Source organism: Myxocyprinus asiaticus, chromosome 42 (genome assembly GCF_019703515.2).
Source record: "Myxocyprinus asiaticus isolate MX2 ecotype Aquarium Trade chromosome 42, UBuf_Myxa_2, whole genome shotgun sequence".
In the NCBI taxonomy this organism is placed as follows: Eukaryota; Metazoa; Chordata; class Actinopteri; order Cypriniformes; family Catostomidae; genus Myxocyprinus; species Myxocyprinus asiaticus.
Window position 1 is genome coordinate 20,059,710 of NC_059385.1, and position 24,017 is coordinate 20,083,726.

The 24,017-nt window shown below is 38.7% G+C and overlaps 1 protein-coding gene across 13 annotated transcripts in view; it reads right to left on the reverse strand.

Moving 5' to 3' along the window:
- The window catches only part of LOC127433010 (protocadherin gamma-C5-like), a 51,608-nt gene that overhangs the window by 20,633 nt on the left and 6,958 nt on the right, over nt 1–24,017 (reverse strand). For 2 of the 13 annotated variants that reach the window (XM_051684607.1, XM_051684601.1), the window contains exon 1: nt 16,123–18,694. The exons of 4 other annotated variants lie outside the window; for them this stretch is intronic. In XM_051684607.1, coding sequence (XP_051540567.1) covers nt 16,123–18,555 — 2,433 coding nt within the window. In that variant the 5' untranslated portion in view covers nt 18,556–18,694. Of the gene's footprint in view, nt 1–5,907; nt 8,652–9,383; nt 11,931–12,847; nt 15,443–16,122; nt 18,695–24,017 lie in introns of those variants that run through there. 7 more of the 13 variants (XM_051684602.1, XM_051684595.1, XM_051684598.1 and 4 more) reach the window with 6 other exon arrangements.

Below are 24,017 nucleotides of genomic sequence, written 5' to 3' on the forward strand. Positions count from 1 at the left end.
AACACAAACTAAGATTTTTAGAAGAATTTCTCAGTTCTGTTGGTCCTTTCAATGCAAGTGAATGGTGATCAGAACTCAGAAGGTCCAAAAATCCTATAAAGGCAGCATAAAAGTAATCCATTCAACTCCAGTGGTTTAATCTATGACTTCAGAAGTGATATGATAGGCGTGGGTGAGAAACAGATCAATATTTAAGTCCTTTTTTCCTATAAATTCTTCTCCCTGCCCAGTAGGGGGCAATATGCATGAAATATGTAAATCACCAAAAACAGATGAACTCTTAAGAGAGAAGAGCGCTTATGAAAGTGGAGATTTATAGTAAAAAAAAAAAAAAAAAGACTTAATTATTTATTGGTTTCTCACCACTTCTAATTTACTTGCATTGAATGGACCAACAGAGCTGAGATATTCTTCTAAAAATCTTCATGTTCTGCAGAAGAAAGTCATACACATCTGGGATGGCATGAGGGTGAGGAAATGATGGGTCAACTATCCCTTTAACATTCACTTATTTTTACAACACATACAACGAACTCTATGTCAGAAAGTGAAAATCTTAGCAAAAGGAGAGCTTAAATAATTCAAGTAATTGCATATATTTGCTGTAAACTTATTTTATTGTTATAATTTTCACTGCCAACCCCCATCCCCATTTGGGAATGGGTTGACTTGGACAGGTCATCTCGGGCTGAATATGAATCCCACTCCAGCCCTGCAGCTGGGACATTATCGTTCTGGTCCAGAATAAACACATGAACAGTGGCGTTGCTGCTCAGCGGTGGAGATCCATGGTCTTTAGCATGAACTACAACACTGAACAGTTTCATTTTCTTATAATCAAATGAGCTCATGCTGTAAATGGTTCCATTCTCAGAATTTATATAAAAATAAGATGGTGGAAAGCGATTTGAACTTAAATCCAGAATTGAGTGCGAGTAAAACGTTCTTATCTTGATCAATATCAGATGCAGACACAGAAAACAATGAAGCACCTGCTTGGTTATTTTCTTTTACAAAAACGTTGTATGAGGACTGTGAGAATACTGGAGCCGTGGAAGACTCTGGGGGCGGAGCCGTGGAAGACTCTGGGGGCGGAGCCGTGGAGAGGCTCGAGGGGTGAAGCAATGAAAGGCGGAGCCGTAGGAGGCTCGAAACAAAGAGTCCTGGATGAATGGGAAACAACCTCCGTGGTCGAGAACATGGGAAGAGACTCGGGAACGACCTCTGTGGTCGTTGGCATGGGAGGAGACTCGGGAACGACCTCCATGGTCGTGAACATGGGCAGAGACTCGGAAACGACCTCCATGGTCGTGTACATGGGAAGGGACTTGGGAACGACCTCTGTAGTTATGGGCATGGGCAGAGACTCGGGAACGACCTCCATGGTCGTGAACATGGGCTGAGACTTGGAAACGACCTCCGTGGTCGTGTACATGGGAAGGGACTTGGGAATGACCTCTGTAGTCGTGGGCATGGGCAGAGACTTGGAAACAACCTCCATGGTCGTGTACATGGGAAGGGACTTGGGAACGGAAACTTTTCTTCTCTTCCTCCTCCTCTGGATGGCCGAAGTTGGCAACGCTGGCTCTGGGACAGGCGAGGCTGGCAACGCTAACTCTGGGATGGTCGAGGCTGGCAACGCTGGCTCTGGGACGGACGAGGTTGGCAACGCTGGCTCTGGGATGGATGAGGCCGGCAACTCGTTGGCCGTGGCAGGCGTGGGCATTGGCTCATTGACCGTGGCAGGTGTGGGCGCTGGCTCATTGACCGTGGCAGGTGTGGGCGCTGGCTCGTTGACCGTGGCAGGTGTGGGCACAGACAATTTTTGAGGTAGGGTCTTCATGGACCTACGCACCGACATTAGTGGCAGATCATACAACTTGGAGACAGGGGCCATGGAAATGCTTCAACAAGGGAGCCGAAGATACAGGTTATGGCCTGGGGTTCCCACTATAATCTACTGTATAAAGAGAACCGCAAAGTTCCAGAGCCTTCTCCACATATTCGCCGAGCATCCAGTGAGGATCAGCCGGAGGCATCAGTTCTCTCAGTGCACTATTCAGACCGGCCCCGAAGAAAACCACCAGAGAGCGGTCTGGATACTGCACTACATTTGCCAGCTCTAAAAACTCACGGACTTGATCCTCAACTGGACGGTCCCCTTGTTGAAGGAGCAGAATTCTTACAGCCGCTAGATCCATTTTTTGGTCAGTCTTTCTGTAACACAGCAGGCTAGGATGGAGGATCTAAGTGCAGCCTTTAATAGAAACAAAAGATGAACAAAGTAACTCAGAATAAGGAAGAAAACAAAACACAGGGAACCCAGTGCAGACATGACAATACATGTGAAGACTGACAAGGGAAACAGGGAAAACAAGGGCTTAAATACACAGGGGCAAACAAGAGGACGAGGAACACCTGTGGAAACAATCAGGGGAAAACCAATCATAAAATGAAACTGCAAAAGGACTACAAACTAACAGGAAACAGGAACTAAAGAATTTCAATTTAAATCAATACAAAAAAACAGGGAATATGTGACACCAACATCAAGGTCCTCGGCACTTTCCAGAGGAAATTACATGCCTGAAGCAATCAATTCAGAGATTTTTAATACATGTGTTGTGTTGAAGTTCAGTGCATTGTCATTTATATCTTGTATTTCTATCTCTACCTTATGCAATTGTAATGGATTCCCAATTACGATCTGAAGTGGCATTAGACAACTGGCACTCTGTCCGTGTCTCTCTGTCTATTTTGCCATACCAGATCACCCTTCCCTGAATCTACACTAAAATATTGGTTATTGGACCGTAATTTACACCCAGCAATATTTGAGATGTTCAAACCAAGATCCTTAGCGATATTCCCAACAATAGATCCGTCCTTTAACTCTTCAGGAATTGTGTAGCGAATCTGCACTCCAACTGTATTTCACAATAGAGAGAAACCAAACAGCCAAAGCGCTGCCCGTATACACCCTCCGATTCTCTTGTGTCTCATTTCTTTGCTGTGCTTGATATTCCCTTCATCAAATCTTTATCTTAAATCCACAGATAAGCAAAATATTACTCTTAATTTTCAAATAAAACATCTACTCAGCACATCCTCACTGGCTTGATAAGATTCATAAACAGTCAGTGCTGGGCAGATTACTTGTGAATTGTAATCCAGTACTGATTACAAACTACATGACAAAAATGCAATCAGTAATGTAATCTTGCAGATTACATCTTTTGGGGTAATATAATCCCATTACTTTGGATTACTTTTGGATTACTTTCAGTTTCAACCTAATTCTATTTTATTTTATGTCATATGCATTTGAGTTGGATAATCGTTTTAAACAAAGAGGAAGAAAAGTATTCCATTCTGTATTAATAACAAAAAGAGCCTCACAAAAAGAGCTCCTTATGACATTTTTAAAAGTGCATTAAACATTACATGAATGAAATAAACATTAAATCTAACAGAAATGACAGTGTGTGTCCAACGTTTATAATTCAAAACACTGAGACCTCCAGTTCATTTTAAGTGCATAAAACAACATTAAGAACATTAATGATCATAAAAAAAAACTGAAACACCTTTAACCCTTACTGCTTACTAATAGTCCATTACCTATTCCAAAGCTGAGGTACACGATATTGTCTTTTGAACAGCAAGAATATTCTAAAAGAGCAGAATATTACAAAACAGCAAAGTTCCACAAAGACACACAAGAAAAAGTTTTATGCAGTGGACTCCATTGCATCAGCAGCAACAGTAGAGTGATGGGCTTTGTTTCATATTGCTGCACATTTTGCAGTTGAACTATTGTGTACCCTGCGGGCACCCTTAGAGATGGCATCGAAGCAATTAAGTTCAGTGTGTGAGCTGCACACCATTGGTGTAATTTTCTTCTTAAAAATAAAATTATCTCTAGATCCAGTAGTTAAATTCTGAGGTAGACTGCTCCATCTTCACCTGGCTGGCTAGTAGCAAGTATTAGTTCTGAGTGCAATACATACAACCCTCCCCCTCCCTTCTGAAAACTCTCGAAGACTTACCAAACAGCAGCAGTGTGCTGATTAAGAATGAAAAAATTAAAATATTGAAAAAAAGAGAATGATTAGGTTGATCAATAAAATTATTAACAATTTACTGATGTTGCCTTGTTAATATGTAATCATGTATTCTATAAAAAGTAACTGTAGTCCAATTATGAGTATTTTAAAATTGAATTTATTCCAATTACAAGTACCTGATGTTTGTAATCTGATTACATAATACAGATTACATGTAATATGTTACTACCCAGCACTGTAAGCAGTGCTCGTTTCCTCTCACTCTATAGCTCTCACCATTGTACTCCTCCTTTGACTAGGGGAGGGTGTAGATCCCTTTGTACAGTCTAAATCATGACTGGTTCAGAGCTAAACACATCCAATGGAGGCTTCGCTAGTTCTTAAAGGCATATCCAGCCCTCTGTGATTCTTTCTTCTTCTTCTGTCTTGAAGGATTATTCAAGATATATGATGAATATTAGCTATGGCAAGTGTCATTTCTAAGATGGGCATTTAAAAAATAACAAGATAGAATGATCAAATGTAATAATATTTGCTTGATGTGTTCTTAAAATTCATTGGAAATCACTGGGAAAAAATATTCGAGCACGTGTCATAGTGCAATTCGGAATGTCGGTATGTTGTCTACTATTACATTTTTAATTTTATTATTATTATTATTATTATTATTATTATTATTCTTTGCAAACTAACATATTTCTAAAAAAAAATGTATATATGAATTTCACATTGAAACTAACTTATAGTATATATGTATGAAACTAATATATATATATATATAAATTACCATTTATTTTTGCTACTTTTCAAATGCCTTCTGTATTGTTTTAGCCTTCACCCAGACCCATTTCAATATTTAACCATGGAAATTAAATACAAAATTATGAACTATTACATTTGTCTATGATCATATGAACAATGAATAAAAATGTATGTACTATTTCATTATTTATTGTTTGAAAATTATTTTTATCATGACTTTCTGATAAATAATTAGACATAAATCCCCTCTGGTGCATTTATATACACTGTTGGATATTGTTAGTATACATACAAATAAACTCAGGGAGTGAAAAACTTTTCTCTCTGTAAGTCCACAGTGCTAAAAGTGCCCTAAGTTGTGAAACACCCTTATATAATGCAATGTTAAGAGTATTTTATAATAGGCTATCAAAAAAGTGCTCCATTAAAACATCTCTCTTTGTTTGACCTTTCCTCAGAGTCATACAGAAAACTGTCCACAATGTTGGTGCTGAAAGAAACCACTATTTCTTACAGCATCTCTCTCTCTCTCTCTCTCTCTCTCTCTCACGCACTCTCACACACACACACATACATACGTGTTGGTGCGGCTATTTTTATGAGGACGCTCAATAGACATAATGATTTTTATACTGTATGAACTATAGATTCTATCTCCTAACCCTAACCCCTACCCCTAAACCTAACCCTCACAAAAAACGTTCTGCATGTTTTATAAAAATAAATAAATACAAACATCGTTTATTATGTTTTTTAAGCGATTTGAATTATGGGGACACTAGAAATGTCTTAATAAACCACATTTATAGCATAATACCCTTGTAATTACCAGTTTGTAACCTAAAAAAAATGTCCTCCTAAACCACCCAAATCCGCCCACTCACACACGCTCACATACATACACTTAGTAAAGTGTACAAACCTACATAAAACGTTTCAAACAGTTATCTACCACAAAATAAATGAAAACTTCCGAGGCGACAACATTTCTTAAAATGATTCAATCTCGAAAATAAAGTTATCACACATTACATTCTCTATTTATATTGATTTCATTAGATAATTTTCTGTGTCTCACCTGTTGGCTCTCGAATGTCCACGCGCTGTCTGGTAATGACGCATCAAGCACGTTTAGCATGTCTGTAAAGTTTGTGGTGCTGCTGGGCTTAACAAGTGTGAGATCACTGAATTCTGACATTGGAGAGAGATAGGACCCAAAAGACTGACTCTGAGACATCATATCTCCTCCCAGAACCTCCACATACTTAATGGGCCCATCAGAGTTGAGCTGGATCTGAAGGTTTCTGTTGGGATTCTTATATCCAGAATCATTTTGCTTGTTACAGCAGCTTGAGCTGCCCCTAATATCTCGCGCACATTTCACCAGTAAGATGAAAAATGTCATCAGACACAACAAGGACACAGAAGCCAAAGAGATTATCAAATATAATGTGATTTTGCCGGTTTTCTTGTCGCCTTCGGGTCTTTCGATAATCTTACGAAAGTCTGAGATGGGCTCATGAAACCCGTCGTCTATTAGTATTTCCACTGTGACTGTGGTGGACTGAACTGGGTCTCCGTTATCCTTTATTTCAAAAATCAGTCTCTGAGAAGAGTCATCCTGCTCTGAAACGGAGCGTTTAGTCCTCACCTCTCCAGTATGTAAATTCACACTGAACAGAGACGCGTCCGTGGCCTCCGCGAGCCTGTAGAATAGCCAGGCATTATGACCCGAATCAGCGTCCACTGCTGTTACCTTTGTAACAAGATGTCCTGATTTAGCAGATCGGGGCATCCTCTGATGAGAAATAGACCCCATGGATGTGGAGGGGTAAATAACAACCGGGGCATTATCGTTCTGGTCCAGAATAAACACATGAACAGTGACGTTGCTACTCAGAGATGGAGAGCCATGGTCTTTAGCCTGAACTACAACACTGAACAGTTTCATTTTCTCATAATCAAATGAGCTCATGCTGTAAATGGTTCCATTCTCAGAATTTATATAAAAATATGATGATGCTGGAATGTGATTTGAACTTAAATCCATAATTGAGTATGTGAGTTTAGCGTTCTTATCTTGATCAGTATCAGACGCAGATACAGAAAATAACGAAGCACCTGGCGGGCTATTTTCCTTCATGTACACAATGTAAGAGGATTGTGAGAATACAGGAGGGTTGTCATTAACATCTAGCACTTTCACATTTACAGTTTTCGTAGTTTTTAATGATGGTACACCAGAGTCTGCAGCTACTAATTCTACATCATATTCTGCATTGACTTCACGGTCCAAGAGAGAGTCAGTAACCAAAGAATAGTGATTATCAAATGCTGGTTTTAGTTTAAAAGGACCACGACCAGAGATGTTAAGATTTACTTTGCCATTGTTACCAGAGTCCAAGTCTTTTACATTGATTAGAGCCACAACAGTACCAACTGATGCATTCTCTGACACTGGGCTGGGTAAAGATGTCAAAATAATTTCGGGAATATTGTCATTCTCATCAATGATGTGCAGCTGCACTGAGGAATGGCCCTCCTGCTCTGGGCTCCCTTTGTCTTTTGCGCAGACATCAAACGTGTATAATTTTGTTAACTCGAAATCCAGCTTTCCAATCACTGTAATTTCTCCCGTTTCAGCGTTGATGTTGAAAGATTTCCTCACGGGATCTGGTGTACGTGCACCGAAAAAATACTGTATTTCACCATTGGGACCTTCATCTAAGTCAGTGGCTTTTACGGTTAAGACATTTGAACCAAATTGACTACTCTCCGGCACAGACGCTTTATACTGCGGTTGTTCAAATTTAGGCTCATTATCATTAGTATCCTGAATAATTACCTGTATCAAAATAGTTCCTGATTTCACTGGATTACCACCGTCTAATGCTGTTAAAATAAGCTTGTGCACAGACAGTTTCTCTCGATCAAGTGGTTTATCAACAATCAGCTCTGGAATTTTCTTACCATCTTCGAGAGTCTTTACATTTAAACGGAAAAATGCGTTATTACTCAAAGAATAAGAACTGACACTGTTGCTACCTACATCTAAATCTTCGGCACTTTCGAAGGGAAAACGTGCACCCGGAGTTACCGATTCAGCTATTTTCAAAATGCTGTCTTTTGTGTGGAAATTCGGTGCATTGTCGTTTATATCCTGTATTTCTATATCAACACGATGTAGCTGTAATGGATTTTCTACAACAATTTGTAATGGCATCAGACAACTGCTGCTTTGTCCACAGAGCGCCTCTCTGTCTATTTTACCATTGACTACAAGCTCACCATTTCTTGTATCCACACTGAAATACTGCGAACTTGAATCAGAGGCTATCCGTAACTTACGATTAGCGATGTCTGAAATGTCCAGACCAATGTCCTTTGCAACATTTCCAACAACAGATCCTTCCTTTAGTTCCTCTGGTATTGTGTAGCGAATCTGAGCTCCAACTATGTTCAATAATACAGATAAAACAAACAGCCAAATTGCTGTCCGTTTCCACGCCCGGATGCTTCTCATTTCCCCAGTAATTTTAACCTTTCCAACAATTAAGGAATTGCTTGAATTCCGAGATAAACGAAATTTGTCTCATTATTTTAAGATTGTAAATCCAGTCTGATCCGGTGGTCGGTTTTGTGGTGATCAGCTTCATAACCGCGTGTGTATTCTCCTCTACAGCTCTTATCAGTCATTATAGTGCTGCCCTACTGAGGGAGGGAGTAGATCTCTTTGTGCAGACCCGCATATCATTGGCACTGGGCTCAGTGCCCGGTTGTCCAATGGACGACAGAGTCTCTCTTAAAGGCGTAAATACTCTTTTTTCTTTTTTCCTGAAAAGGCCAGTTGTGTATAGTTACAAGCCAACAAACTGTATAAAGTTATACATAATTCATACGAATGCGTTCCACAGACAAAATAAGGACTTTTCGTCAAGAAAAAATCAACTTTATAAATTGCATGTGTGTTCTTGCATGTTTACACTGTAAATGAAATGTTAGTGAATCTCTTTTTTCGGTTAAAGATGTAGGCCTAATATATGATGCAAAAAAAAATAAATAAAAAAAATAAATAAAAAATACAAAAAAAAAAAAATCCATCTAAAAAAACAAAACAGTAAGCTATGACAACTTAATTATATGAGACCATGCCTGCGTTTTGGAGTCTAACTTAAGACGATTGATATGAACACACTTTTAACTAGCTATCCTAATTAACAAACCTCCTCCAATGCTGAGTTCAAAACAAAGTGTTACTATAGATTTCTTGAGCGTTATGATCTTGTCGCTGTTCAAAGCGGTGGTGCTGAAATTTGCTCAATGAATTGCTCAACAATTTCTTTTTTTTTTTTTTTTTGTTTTTTTTTTTTTATTTTATTATTTTTTTTTTTTTACATGAGACGCGATTGTTTTTAGGCTGTGTGTAGAAATAAAAAAATAGAAATAAAAATAAAGGACCTGTAAACTCGTGGGACAGAAAAACTGTAATTGTGACAATGTGGTTCAAATACAATGTAAATTAAACCTCCAAAGACAGCAAAAGTCTGTTTTTACCTGTTGGCTCTCGAATGTCCACGCGCTGTCTGGTAATGACGCATCAAGCACGTTTAGCGTGTCTGTAAAGTTTGTGGTGCTGCTGGGATTAACAAGTGTGAGATCACTGAATTCTGACATTGGAGAGAGATAGGACCCAAAAGACTGACTCTGAGACATAATTTCTCCTCCCAGAACCTCCACATACTTAATGGGCCCGTCAGAGTTGAGCTGGATCTGAAGGTTTCTGTTGGGATTCTTATATCCAGAATTGGTCCTCCTGATACAGCAGCTCGAGCTGCCCCTACTGTCTCGCGCACATTTCACCAGTAAGATGAAAAATGTCATCAGACACAACAAGGAGACAGAAGCCAAAGAGATTGTCAGATATAAAGTGATTTTGCCGGTTTTCTTGTCGACATCCGGTCTTATCTTACTGTAGTCCGAGATGGGCTCATGAAATCCGTCCTCTATTAGTATTTCCACTGTGACAGTGGTGGACTGAACTGGATCTCCATTATCTTTTATTTCAATAATCAGTCTCTGAGAAGAGTCATCCTGCTCTGAAACAGAGCGTTTAGTCCTCACCTCTCCAGTATGTAAATTCACACTGAACAGAGACGCGTCCGTGGCCTCCGAGAGCCTGTAGGAAATCCAGGCGTTATGACCCGAATCAGCGTCCACTGCTGTTACCTTTGTAACAAGATGTCCTGCTTTAGCAGAACGAGATATCCTCTGATGAGAGACAGACCCCATCAGTGCGGAGGGATAAATAACAACCGGGGCATTATCGTTGTGGTCCAGGATAAACACATGAACAGTGGCGTTGCTACTCAGAGATGGAGAGCCATGGTCTTTAGCCTGAACTTGGATCTTGAACACCTTCATTGTTTCATAGTCAAAAGAATGCGTACTAAATATGCTGCCATTGTCAGGGTTAATGTAAACAAAAGAAGATGCAGGTGTGTCCTGAATCTTAGACTCTACAACTGAATAAGCAATTTTTGCATTTTCGTCGAGATCGAGATCAGAAGCAACGACTGTGTTTAATACTGATCCAGGGGAGTTGTTCTCTTTAATATAAACTGTGTATAAAGCCTGGGAGAAAACTGGGGGGTTGTCATTTACATCTAAAATATTGACAATTATCTCCTTTTTCGATGTAAGTCGTGGTGTTCCCAAATCGGATGCAATTACGTCAATAGTATAAAAAGGTTGCATTTCTCGATCAAGCGTTTTGTTAGTAATTAACGTGTAATGGTTGGAAATCGAAGGATTCAAACTAAATGGCACTCCTGGTGACAGGGATAAAACAACTTTTCCATTGTCGCCTGTATCTAAGTCTTTTGCGCGTATCAGAGCCACAACCGTTCCACCTGGGGCGTCCTCTCGTACAGGACTGGGTGATGATTTCAGAATAATCTCTGGTGTATTATCATTCATATCTAAAATGTCTACGTGGACACTACAGAGCCCCTCCATCGGCGGAGAGCCTTTGTCTCTGGCGACAATATCAAAATCAAAGGATTTGTCGGTCTCATAATCTATTTCACTTTTAACTCTGACTTCACCAGTGACTGGGTCAATAGAAAACAGTTTGTTCACCTTATCTGTTGTGTGAGGTCCAAAGGAATAATTTATTTCATTATTAAAACCCTCATCTAGGTCCACTGCTTTTACTGTTAAAACCACCGCTCCTGGCAACGTGTTCTCTGCTAGCTGCGTGTCATATAAAGTATTTTCAAAAACAGGCGAATTATCATTGTTGTCTAAAATAACAACACTGATCTCTGCAATTCCTGATTTAGCAGGTTTCCCGCCATCTAAGGCAGTCAGCAAAAGATTAAGCGTGGACTGTTTTTCTCTATCCAAAGGCCTTTCCAGTAATAATTCTGGAACTTGCGTGCCATCTTTTGATGTTCTTATATCTAATACAAAATATTCGTTTTTACTCAGCGTGTAACTGTGCAACGAATTGGAGCCAGCATCAGCGTCTTGTGCGGACTCTAAGCGAAATCTCGCGCCGGGTAAAGTTGACTCGGCTACGTTTATAACGTGTTTATGGTTCTGAAAAACGGGGGAATTATCATTAATATCCTGCACCTCAATTTCTACACGATATAGCTGCAAGGGATTTTCAACGATTGCTTCAAGAGGTAGAAGGCAAATCGCGCTTTGAGCACACAAAACCTCTCTATCTATTCTGTCAATGATGACTAGATCACCCTTTCCTAAATCCACACTAAAATACTGCTTACCAGACTCGGTTGCAATTTGTAAGTTTCGTTCAGAAACCTCAAAAATCTCCAAATCAAGATCTCTGGCTATGTTTCCGACCACGGAGCCCTTATTTAGTTCCTCTGGAATGGTGTAGCGAATCTGTGCATTTATTATATTCCAAGCAAGGCATTGAAACAGCAATGTAATTCTCCATTTTCGTTGCATATCCCTCATAGTCTCCATGTCCTGTAACTTCGATTGAATATAAGAGAGTTTGAGTCGTAATACATTTCAAATAATTAAAAAGAAATCTTATTTGTTCGCATCTAGATTTTAGTTTAGCCGATGAGCTCGGGTGAAGCCCCCCTTTAGATAATAATGGTAGAATGAAACTGAAGGGGTGGGAGTGGATCTCTTTGTTCCAGTCAGCATTCTATTGGCTGATGACCGAGCACTGGCTTGAAACAAGCAGAGCTATGCATTTAAAGAGACAGTCTCCACTGCTTTACTTGTATGCTTGTATTATGCCCTTAGAAGCATTCTTATATTAAGCAATAATTTAGATGTTTATAACAGTGCACAATCGCATTCGGTGAGAACCAATCAGTATATTATCAAAATGCAGCATATCTTGATTTAGTAGATAATGGTTCTGGTTGACTAACAAACTGTATGACGGAAAATAACAATGTTACATCATCTGAGAGGTAAAACAGTGAGTGTGAGATGAAAGAAAGTGAGCAAGAACAGTTCAGCACCACCATATTGGACAGGTTATCAGGCATGCAACAGGATCAAGGGGTATTCCTTCACAATGATAGATTTTAATGAAGTTAAACACACAATCGCTAACATATAAGAAACATTTCCACAACAACCCTCTTACCAATTCAGCAACACGTAACTCAGCACAAAAACAATTTCGGTGGTGAGCTTGGCCACATTACAAACTGTTGACTCAATACAAATATAACTCAAGCACACCAGCAAAATAAGGAAAATACAAGGCATAATCTAAGGTCAAAATACCAACACAGCCTGGAAGGAAACAAAGTCACACCGATAACAACTTAAGATATCATAGTTCCGTGTCCAAAAAGTTTCATATTTTTAAAACAAAATAGGAATTAAAACTATTATACAGAAAACTCTCTGAAGTTTATAAAGTGCGTAATCGTGTGATTTTGTCCCCCCAGATGAGAGTAAAAATCCAGGAAAGTTGTACAAAAGTTATATACGAACTTACAATATTTCAGAACACTTACCTGTTGGCTCTCGAATGTCCACGCGCTGTCTGCTAATGACGCATCAAGCACGTTTAGCGTGTCTGTAAAGTTTGTGGTGCTGCTGGGCTTAACGAGGGTCAAATCACTGAATTCTGACAGTGGAGAGAGATAGGACCCAAAAGACTGACTCTGAGACATCATATCTCCTCCCAGAACCTCCACATACTTAATGGGCCCGTCAGTGTTGAGCTGGATCTGAAGGTTTCTGTTGGGGTTCGTGTATCCAGAATCGGTTCGCCTGACACAGCAACTTGATCTGCCAATGCTGTTTCTAACGCATTTGACAATCAACGTGAACAATGTCAACAGAGACAAAACTGACACTGTGCCCAAAGAAATGATCAAATACAAAGTGATTTTGCCGCTTTTCTTATTGTTCTCGGACGTTTTCATACTAAATTCCGAGATGGGCTCATGAAACCCATCCTCTATCAGTATATCCACTGAGACTGTGGTGGATTGCTCTGGATCTCCATTATCCTTTATTTCAATAATCAGTCTCTGAGAAGAGTCATCCTGCTCTGAAACAAAGCGTTTAGTCCTCACCTCTCCAGTATGCAAATTCACACCGAACAGAGACGCGTCCGTGGCCTCCGCGAGCCTGTAGAATAGCCAGGCATTGTGACCCGAATCAGCGTCCACTGCTGTTACCTTTGTAACCAGATGTCCTGCTTTAGCAGAACGGGGCATCCTCTGATGAGACACAGACCCCGTAATTGAGGAAGGATAAATAACAGCGGGGACGTTATCGTTTTGGTCCATAATAAACACATGAACAGTGGCGTTGCTACCAAGAGGTGGGGAGCCATGGTCTTTAGCATGAACGATAATGTGAAACACCTTAATTTTCTCATAGTCAAAAGAGTGCATGCTAAATATACTACCATTTTCTGAGTTTACATATACATAAGAGGAGACTGGTATGTCTCGAGTATTAGTGTCCAGAACTGAATAGACAATTTTGGCATTTTCTCCCGTATCTAAATCTGATGCTGTCACTGATGCTAAAATTGATCCCGGGGCGCTATTTTCTTCTATATAAACCGTATATACAGGTTCAGAAAAAACGGGAGGATTATCATTTACATCCAGTATATTTACTGTAATAAACTTACTCGATTGTAGTTTAGGTGTTCCAGAGTCTGACGCTTTGAGCTCAATATTGTATCTAGGAAACTCTTCTCGATTTAAGTATTCATTTGTAACGAGTGCGTAATGGTTTGAAAACGTTGGCTTTAATGTAAAAGGGGTGCCCGGTGACATGTCAAGTGTTACGTTTCCATTTACTCCTGAATCCAAATCTTTAACATTTATTAACGCTACCATGGTCCCAGCGGGCGCATCTTCTCGCACAGGTTTTGGAGAGGAGGTGATGGTGATTTCTGGAGCGTTATCGTTCACATCTAGAACAGCTACTTGAATTCTGCAATGACTCTCCATTGCTAATGGTCCTTTGTCTCTTGCACGTATGTCAAATTTATAGGAAGTGCTGATTTCGTAATCAATGTGCTTGGATACGACTAATTCGCCTTTCTCTTGATTAATAGAAAACAAATTTTGTATTAATTCAGGTGTATGCGCCCCAAATGAATACTCAACCTCACTGTTTACGCCGTCATCCAGGTCAATTGCTTTTACAGTAAGTATCATTGTACCTGGGACTGTACTCTCCATCACTTTAATCTCATATAACTCCTGTTCAAATATAGGGGCATTATCATTTGCATCAAGAATATTTACAGTGATCTGGGTTGTACCTGACCTCGCTGGATCACCCCCATCAATACCTGTCAAGATTAGATGGTGCACAGACTGTTTCTCTCTGTCGACAGCTTTCTCTAAAACAATTTCTGGGACTTTTGTTCCGTCTTTATTGTTTTTTATGTTCAAAACGAAATGCTCATTTTTATTAATAGCATATGTGCGTAATGAGTTTGATCCAGCGTCAGGATCCTGAGCAGGTTCCAAACGAAACCTCGCTCCAGTTTGCGTTGATTCTGGCACCTCAATCATGTTTCTTTCCGAAAGAAAAATTGGAGAGTTGTCATTAATATCTTGGATGTCCACCTCAACGCGGTAAAACTGGAGTGGATCCTCGATTATGACTTGTAGTGGTAACAAACATCTCTTGCTTTGTCCGCACAGGTTTTCCCTGTCTAGGACTTCATTCACAAGCAGCTCGCCATTTCGCAAATTCAAACTAAAATACTGCTTACCAGACTCAGATGCTATCCGTAATTTACGATTTAATATTTCAGATACATCCAAACCGAGATCTTTAGCTACATTTCCAACAATAGATCCCTCTTTCAGCTCCTCCGGTATTGTATAACGAAGCTGCGCGTCTGTATTTCTCCAAAAGACAGCGCAAAAGAACAGCCATACCGCCTGGCAGAACAGAATCCTTCTTTGTATTTGCGTCCTCATTTCCACGAACGACAAGTTATCGGTAATTCCAGTATCCAGACATTCATCCTATGTAAGTAATCGCCCACAAACAAATGAATTTAACATCTTAAAATGTATAGGACTACAAATTATATTCCATTGTTGAAAATGTTGCAGCGAGTGCAGTGCATTGTGTCTCAGGTCTGTGCATTATGGTTTTCAGCAGTATGTCTGGGGGAGGGAGTAGATCCCTTTTTTACAGATCGACCACGCTATTGGTTAAGCGCTCTCCAGTCATGCCTTAAAGAAACAGAGCAGGGCCAAGCTCAACGCCCATTCTGTAAATATACCATTCACTTACAGCTCATGTTACATTGAGCTTCGAAACCAATTAAAAAAACGTTAAACGGCAAGACATATTTCGGTATTCTTAAAAATAATGTTCTTTTTAATAATTGCAATGCCCATACGTATAACAGACACTCACAGTTTCATTTTAAAGTAAAATAAAACTGAATGTGCAATACTTTGTAGTAAACTGTATTGGAATGATTCATGTTACACTCAAAAGTAATTTTATTATTTATGCATTTCAATTGTATTAGAAATTCCCTTCAAATTAAATTGAGTAATAAATAAAATTAAAAATAAATGTTTTGTATTATTAATAAAGTTTTATTAAAGATTAGGTTACAGAATTCAATTTGAAATTTGTTATGAAATTGAAATGCGTAAATCTTAAAAAAAAAAAAAAGAAAAAAGAAAAATAGGCTAAAATATTTTTTTAAGTGTATATAGCACTATTAGATCATCTGCATACTGACATCAGCAATGTCAATTATGATATTAAAATCAGAAGCGCTCACCTGTTGGCTCTCGAATGTCCACGCGCTGTCTGGTAATGACGCATCAAGCACGTTTAGCGTGTCTGTAAAGTTTGTGGTGCTGCCGGGCTTAACAAGTGTGAGATCACTGAATTCTGACATTGGAGAGAGATAGGACCCAAAAGACTGACTCTGAGACATCATATCTCCTCCCAGAACCTCCACATACTTAATGGGCCCATCAGAGTTGAGCTGGATCTGAAGGTTTCTGTTGGGATTCTTATATCCAGAATCATTTTGCTTGTTACAGCAGCTTGAGCTGCCCCTAATGTCTCGCGCACATTTCACCAGTAAGATGAAAAATGTCATCAGACACAACAAGGACACAGAAGCCAAAGAGATTATCAAATATAATGTGATTTTGCCGGTTTTCTTGTCGCCTTCGGGTCTTTCGATAATCTTACGAAAGTCTGAGATGGGCTCATGAAACCCGTCGTCTATTAGTATTTCCACTGTGACTGTGGTGGACTGAACTGGGTCTCCGTTATCCTTTATTTCAATCATCAGTCTCTGAGAAGAATCATCCTGCTCTGAAACAGAGCGTTTAGTCCTCACCTCTCCAGTATGTAAATTCACACTGAACAGAGACGCGTCCGTGGCCTCCGCGACCCTGTAGAATAGCCAGGCATTGTGACCCGAATCAGCGTCCACTGCTGTTACCTTGGTAACGAGATGTCCTGCTTTAGCAGATCGGGGCATCCTCTGATGAGAGACTGATCCTGTGACTGAGGATGGGTAAATGACAGTGGGGACATTATCGTTCTGGTCCAGAATAAACACATGGACAGTGGCGTTGCTACTTAGAGATGGAGAGCCATGGTCTTTAGCCTGCACATAGATCTGAAACACTTTGATTTTCTCATAGTCAAAGGATTGCATGCTAAATATACTTCCGTTATATGAGTTAATATAGATAAAAGAGGAGACAGACATGTCTTGAACTTTTGAGTCCAAAATGGTGTAAGAGATTTTGGCATTTTCGCCCAAGTCTGGGTCATGGGCGGACACTGAGCACAATATTGAATCATGACCGCTGTTTTCTTTAGCATAAACTGTATAAGACTTGTCAGAGAACAATGGAGGGTTGTCATTTACGTCTGAAATGCCGATTGTGACTATTTTACTACTGGAAAGCGGGGGCGAGCCTGAATCGACTGCATTTAATTCAATTTTATACTCGAAAAACGTCTCTCTGTCAAGGGGACCATTTGTAACCAATGCGTAATGATTGGAAACTGTAGTGCTCAGTCTAAACGGTGGGCCAGGGGCCAACGTAAGCTTCACTTTCCCGTTCTCTCCTAAATCTGCATCTTTTGTACTAATTAACGAAACTACTGTGCCATTAAGTGAATTTTCAGGAATTGGACTTGAGAGAGAGGTAATAATTATGTCAGGTGCGTTGTCATTTACGTCATTAACCTTTATCTTAACGCTGCAGTGGCCCTCCATTTGAGGATTCCCTTTGTCCTTTGCAATTATATCAAATTTATGCAAGTTAGCTTTTTCATGGTCCAATTCTTCTTGAACTGTAATGGCACCTGTTTGTTGATTAATATTAAACAATGCTGTATCTGATGTTTGGTCTGCAAAGAAATACTCAATTTCCCCATTTAATCCATCATCCAAATCTATAGCCTTGACTCTTACCAATTCTTTATGTAGTAATTCGTTTTCATCAACAGTAGTTTCATAGAAGGGTTTTTCAAATTCAGGAGCATTGTCATTTATATCCAAAACCACAACTGTGATTTCACATGTGCCAGTGCGCACTGGATTTCCTCCGTCAGCCGCCGTTAAAATTAACTTGTGAATAGCCTGTTTTTCTCGATCAAGAGGTTGTTTCAGTAATAGTTCTGGAATTTTGACGCCATCCTGAGTTTTCACATTTAAACCAAAATTTTCATTAATGCTCAGATTGTATGCTTTTAAAGAATTTGACTGTACGTCTGAGTCAATAGCGCTCTCCAAGAGGAATTTAGCGCCAGAATTAATAGATTCTGGAATATTTAGAATGCGCTCATTAGATTTAAAACTGGGCGAGTTGTCATTAATATCTTGTATTTCAATCTCAACTCGATGCATCTGCAGAGGATTTTCTAAAACGGCTTGAAGAGGCAAAACACACGGGACATTATAGCCACATAAACCTTCTCTATCTATTCTCCCATTCACAATAAGGTCGCCCTTTTCCACATCCACAGTGAAATACTGCTTACCAGTCTCAGATGCTATTTGTAGTTTACGATCTACAATTTTAGATACATCCAAACTGAGGTCTTTAGCGATATTTCCGACCACAGATCCTTCCCTTAGCTCTTCTGGTATTGCGTAGCGAATCTGTGCTTCTATTGTACTCCAAAAAAGAATGAAGACGCAGCGCCACCAATTTCTCTTCAGAAAGAATAACGATTCCATCTCTGGTTTCCAGCTATTGACGTTTTATCCGAAGTTTCTTATGGTTTCAAAATATTTACAACAGCTGCATAATCCCAAACGATATATTGATGGCATTTTTCCATTTAGTGTCATGGGTCCGTTTCATTAAAATGTGTAATTCACGCGTTCTCTATGCTCTAAGCTCAACAAGATGCCACAGCAATGGGAGGGAGTGGATCTCTTTGTCCAAGTCTGTACCTCATTGGTAGACTGTACATCTCTTTTCAACCAATCAAGTTCCATAAATCTCTTAAAGGGGTAGTAAGAGTCAGGCCCACAAACACAAAGAGATTCAGAGCACCCATCTAGACGCATAAAGCTAAATATAATAATAATAATAATAATAATAATAATAATAATAATAATTGTTACCATTATATGTTATTATTATATTTTTTTTTATAAAATATAATATGATTTGTTATTATCATTATTGTTGTTGTTGTAATAAAATAATTTTTACTTTTAGCTCTCACAATAATGTTTTGCACCATTTCATGTTCTTCATGAATCCAATAAATAAATAAAATAAAATCCGAACATGTGCCGTCATGTGGTGACAGAGAGAAGCGCAGCAGTACCTGCGCATCGTTTTGAATGGTGTGTCAATTGAGGTTTGTGTGTGGAGGTTATTGCTGGAGGCTCAAGATAATTCTTCATTTTAATATGATCAATGCGATATCCAGTCTCATTTTTAAAAAGCCGTAAATGTGTTAATGTTTCTAAACGTGAAAATGCAAAAGCATTCACTCCCTATTGATATGCCCTTAAAGTGCCCTTTGTATCCGTAAAATACTGTATGATCCTACTGCAACAAAGGACCCAAACATGAGCAGAGGGGAGAGAGCAAATAGAAGAGCTGCAGCTGCAACGTGAAGAGCGTTTCAGCACCACGCGGGTGAACAGCGCCTCACAGGCGGCCAGTTCCAGCAGCTGCATTCATGTGTTCGCATGCGGTGTGTGCACTGCAGTTTGTGTGTGGAGATTATTGCTGGAAGCTCAAGACAATTCTATAGTTTGATATGATCAATGCGATATTCAGTCTCATTTAAAAAAAAAAAAAAAAAAAAAAAAAGCCGAAATTGTGTTAATGGCAATGCAAAAGAATTCACTCCCTATTAATATGACCTTAAAGTGCCCTTTGTAACCGTACATTTCTATATGATCCTCTTGCAACAAAAGACCTAACCACGAGCTGTGGTAGAGACAGCAAACAGACAAGCTGCTGCAGCATGAAGTGAGCGTTTCAGCACCACATGGGTGAACAGCGCCACACAGGCGGCCAGTTCCAGAAGATACACTTATGTGTTCGCATAACTCGAGTGAGATACTGTATATTTCCATAATTTTCATTTCTGCTGCTAAAATACTTACTGTCAAGTATACTGCAGCTCCAAAAAGTCTTCTAAAAATGATCTTAATGTCAGTTAGAAATGGCTGAAAAGAAGGTGAAGTGTTTCCCCACAAAAAAAATTTGAACAAATGTCCTGACCTGTAAGCCGTGCACTTACCTGGAAATTTGCTTTTTAAATCCGCTGTTTTTGGGAAAGAGGTTTTGAAGTGTTTGTTTATTTATTGCATCTTTTTTTTCCAGTTTTTGCTTTGTCACTATAAACCATTAATTATATACAAAGGCATTAATGAAGCACCAAAATGAATGTGAACATTAATTGACTTTATTGTTGACCAGAGAATTATGTTCTTCTGTTTCTGTGACAACCACGTTTTGTTTTGATAATGTTATTTATTTATTTATTTATTTATTTTGTGCACTGATAGTTTCCAGTTTGCACATTATTTATCATTCAAATCTGTTAAGGGTGTTGGTATTTTGGTAATGTGAAAATACTATAAGTCACCTTAACATGTTGAGCAAATGGATGACATCTAGAAGAAGTGGCTACTGGTTAGTCCCAAAGAAATATTTCTCCCTTTGAAAATGAGAAAAGTCCAAATGTGAAAATGTGTGTTTTCTCAGCAGAAGCTTAGTATTTGGTTTCAAACATATAACTCAACACCCCCTTAAAGTAGAGTAATTTTTGTGAATTCCACCTTTCAAAGTAAATTTACACTTATGTATTTTTGTTAGTGTTCTTGGGCAAACTAGTGAACATAATCTAACCACACTGGCAGACATTCAGGTAAGGGTCAACTATATTATGAAGGCAGATTTTTACAGAAAGGTTTAAATGTGTTCTCAGAACAATGTTGATTTTTATGAATGTCAGGCTGAGGCATGTTGTCACATTTTAATATGGGCAGGTTGTCACATGTGTGGTAAATTTAATGGTCAAAACAACATTTTGATATTTTTGTATGTAACCTTTTTCATTTTGTTGTTTTATGAATCGCTTTGTACCTCATACTTGTTTTATTTTTTATTTTGTAATTTAGCTGAAAAGCCTAAATAGCCTGCTTAGCAAAGGCATGGGTTAAAAAATAGGTATAGATTTTTTTGGTGGTTGTGATGGCTTATTGGCAGGTTCCACTGTGACAACTTAGCCCATATAGTGTGACAACATGCCCTGCTATTGGGGATATGTGTTATATACAGTATATACACACACTGAAAATATTCATAAATTACATGCTAAGTCAATATATGCTAAAATACAGAAAACTAAATTTGCTCTTACCTTTGTTGGTGAAAGCCAGAAAACGGAGGTGGGATGTGCCAAAAAAAAAAAAGAGAAGAGAAGAGAAGAAAAGCTTGGTTAGTATTGTCATTACATTATTTTATTGCATTTACCTGACATTTAAGGTTTACCTGGTTTTAAGATTGATTCAGAATTCAGATACACTGAAATCCTAAGAAACAGATGATTAACAAAACGAATGCTAATCATAACAAATGCCACAATCAATTTATTAATAAATGATAACTATTCAATATGTATAACAACAAGAAAATGAAAGAACCACAATGATTAAAAAAATAAACAAACAAAAAAAATCTTGCACATACAGCTTTTCCCCTCAGCACTGACTGTACACTTCTGCCTTGATTATTGCCGTGCCATGATTTATGCCATTTTGCACAATTAAGCATAATTTATTTATATGCTACTTTAGCATTTGCATCTCTGGTTACATTCTAACTGCTTTTCATTGGCTCCACTTGTACTTTGAAAACAATGAAAATAGTTGAATCTTGATAATGATAAAACTGATAATGGTAACCACTTCCATTGAGCGCAAGAGGGAGCATGGGAGAGACAGTGAAGGGGTGCACAAGAAAGGGAGCACGTGTACAGTACTGAATCCTTGACTCAGTGCAGCAGCTGGTTGCAAGAAACCCCTTAAGTTAAGAAAACCTGTAGTGACAATACACTTACAATTTTAATATATCATGTTTTTCTTAACTTAAGAGGTTTATTGCAACTAGGCCCAGAATTTACAGAATCCATAACAAAAAATCACCACCCTCCACTATCACATGGATGGAATCCTCTGTTGTGACCAGGTCTGATGTCATGGAAATGCATGTTGTCAAGAGAGTAATGTAGAGGAGAAAGTGAGAGTGTATGTGCATGCATGTCTGTAGGTGGAGTGGGTTGTGTTCAAGCTGTCTAAGCAAAGTGGAGAAAGCAGATAAATTAATTAAATGTTTTGAAAGAATTGCATATAAACATTACATATTATGTAAGGACTTATACAAAAAAAAAAAAAAAAAAATTATTAGGACAATATAAAAAACATTAACAGAGGTTTGAGATATAATTTCAAGACTTTTGACAGTATCAATGTTTGCATGTAATCCAGCCCTGCCCTTGTAGGTGAACACAAACACAAGCAGGTCTGAGAAGGCAAAACTGGACAAAGAATATCTCTGCAGAGAGAAAACGCCCCTCTTTCCCCCCACTGTGAAAGTCAGCATTCTCACAAACACCACCACAGCTCTCATCTGTTGTTTGAGCTACAGTACACACACAAAAATGATCTTGCTATGGTTCAAGTTTCAAGATTCAAAATTCTTTGAGGCACAATTTTACTGTATGGGAAGTGTATGTTACGTCTGTACTTGGCAACAAACAAAATGTGAATTAAATATCACGGCTGCATTTAATTAGAAGAGTTTGTTGGTAGACTGAATCAGAGGCCAGTGTTGCTCTCTATTGCAGAAGTATTGTACACTACTGATACAGTTTTTTTTTCTTAATAAATAATCCTAAATAATGAAGCCAACAAATAGCAAGAATCCAAACAAAACATGTTTGCCATACTGTGTAAACATCACAGAAAGGGATATATGCCAAGCTCTTCCTTGATGTTTCCTAAAATAAATGTAATTTTTATGAGCTGTGAGCCAGGATTAGTGCTTAAACTGTAACACAGATTTGATGCTGAATGATGTCTCAGATGTCTGCAAAGCACGCTTACGGTGAAGATGCCACTCCTAGCACCAAATAGAGTTTAATGCTGACACCAAGACCTTTAGCAGCTGTGATAATGATAATAATACAGACAACACAAACTGTGCTACAGTGGTCATAATTAATCTGTATGAGGATTTAGGAAAATAATTTAGGATGCTAAAGCTTCAAATGTGCAATAAATGTATTGATGGCAAAGCAGAAAGCACCAGATAATAAACCACCCCTACATTGTAGACGACAGTATAAGGCCAATAAATCACTGCTGTTAATAAAACACTAATGCTAAAAATGTAAAAACATATATGAAAAGTAGCTATGTTTAGGCAAGTTTAGACTGACACAGGGCTTTTGTGTTTATTCGAGTATTTGTTTTCTCATATAAAGATGCTGCAAATGATGTGGTGTGGCGTGTGTGTGTCTTTGTACTGATATTTAAAAGCACAAAAGCTTACTGTGCAGGGTTTCTATTCAGCACAAGACAGAGAGACTCATTGGACAGTGTGAAACAAGAGCCGAACAGTAACTTCTTTTTCCATTGACTGTACTGTATAGTTGTACTTTAGTATTTGATAGCCCCATTGGACATGATGATTTATACACTTCAACTTTGTAAGGTAAGAAAAAGCAGAGGTTTGGGAAGCACTAACAGACACAAAAAAAGCTACATTCCACATAAGACCCACCACTGTATGCGGCTGTCTGTGAAACATGGTGGAAGCTCTGTCATGGCCTGGTGCATTTCAGCTGATGTAAAGAATATGGTCAAAGTTTACAGAAAGATAAATATACAGATTTTTATTCATCAGGTAATATCCTCTAAAAAACATCTATCAAAAACGTACAGCAATATTTCAGCATGGTCCCAGTCCTTAATACACTGCAAACACATAGAATACCCACTTGGTGCAGAAATGGCAGGCAAACACTTATTAGACTAAGCCACTCCAGAGCCCTGATCTCAACATAACTGAAGCTAAGGGCTCACTTCAACTGGGAAAAGTGTGGAAAAAAAAAAAATCAAACACAATTATGGCAAATCCTGCAGAAAGTCTGGAATTAAGTTTG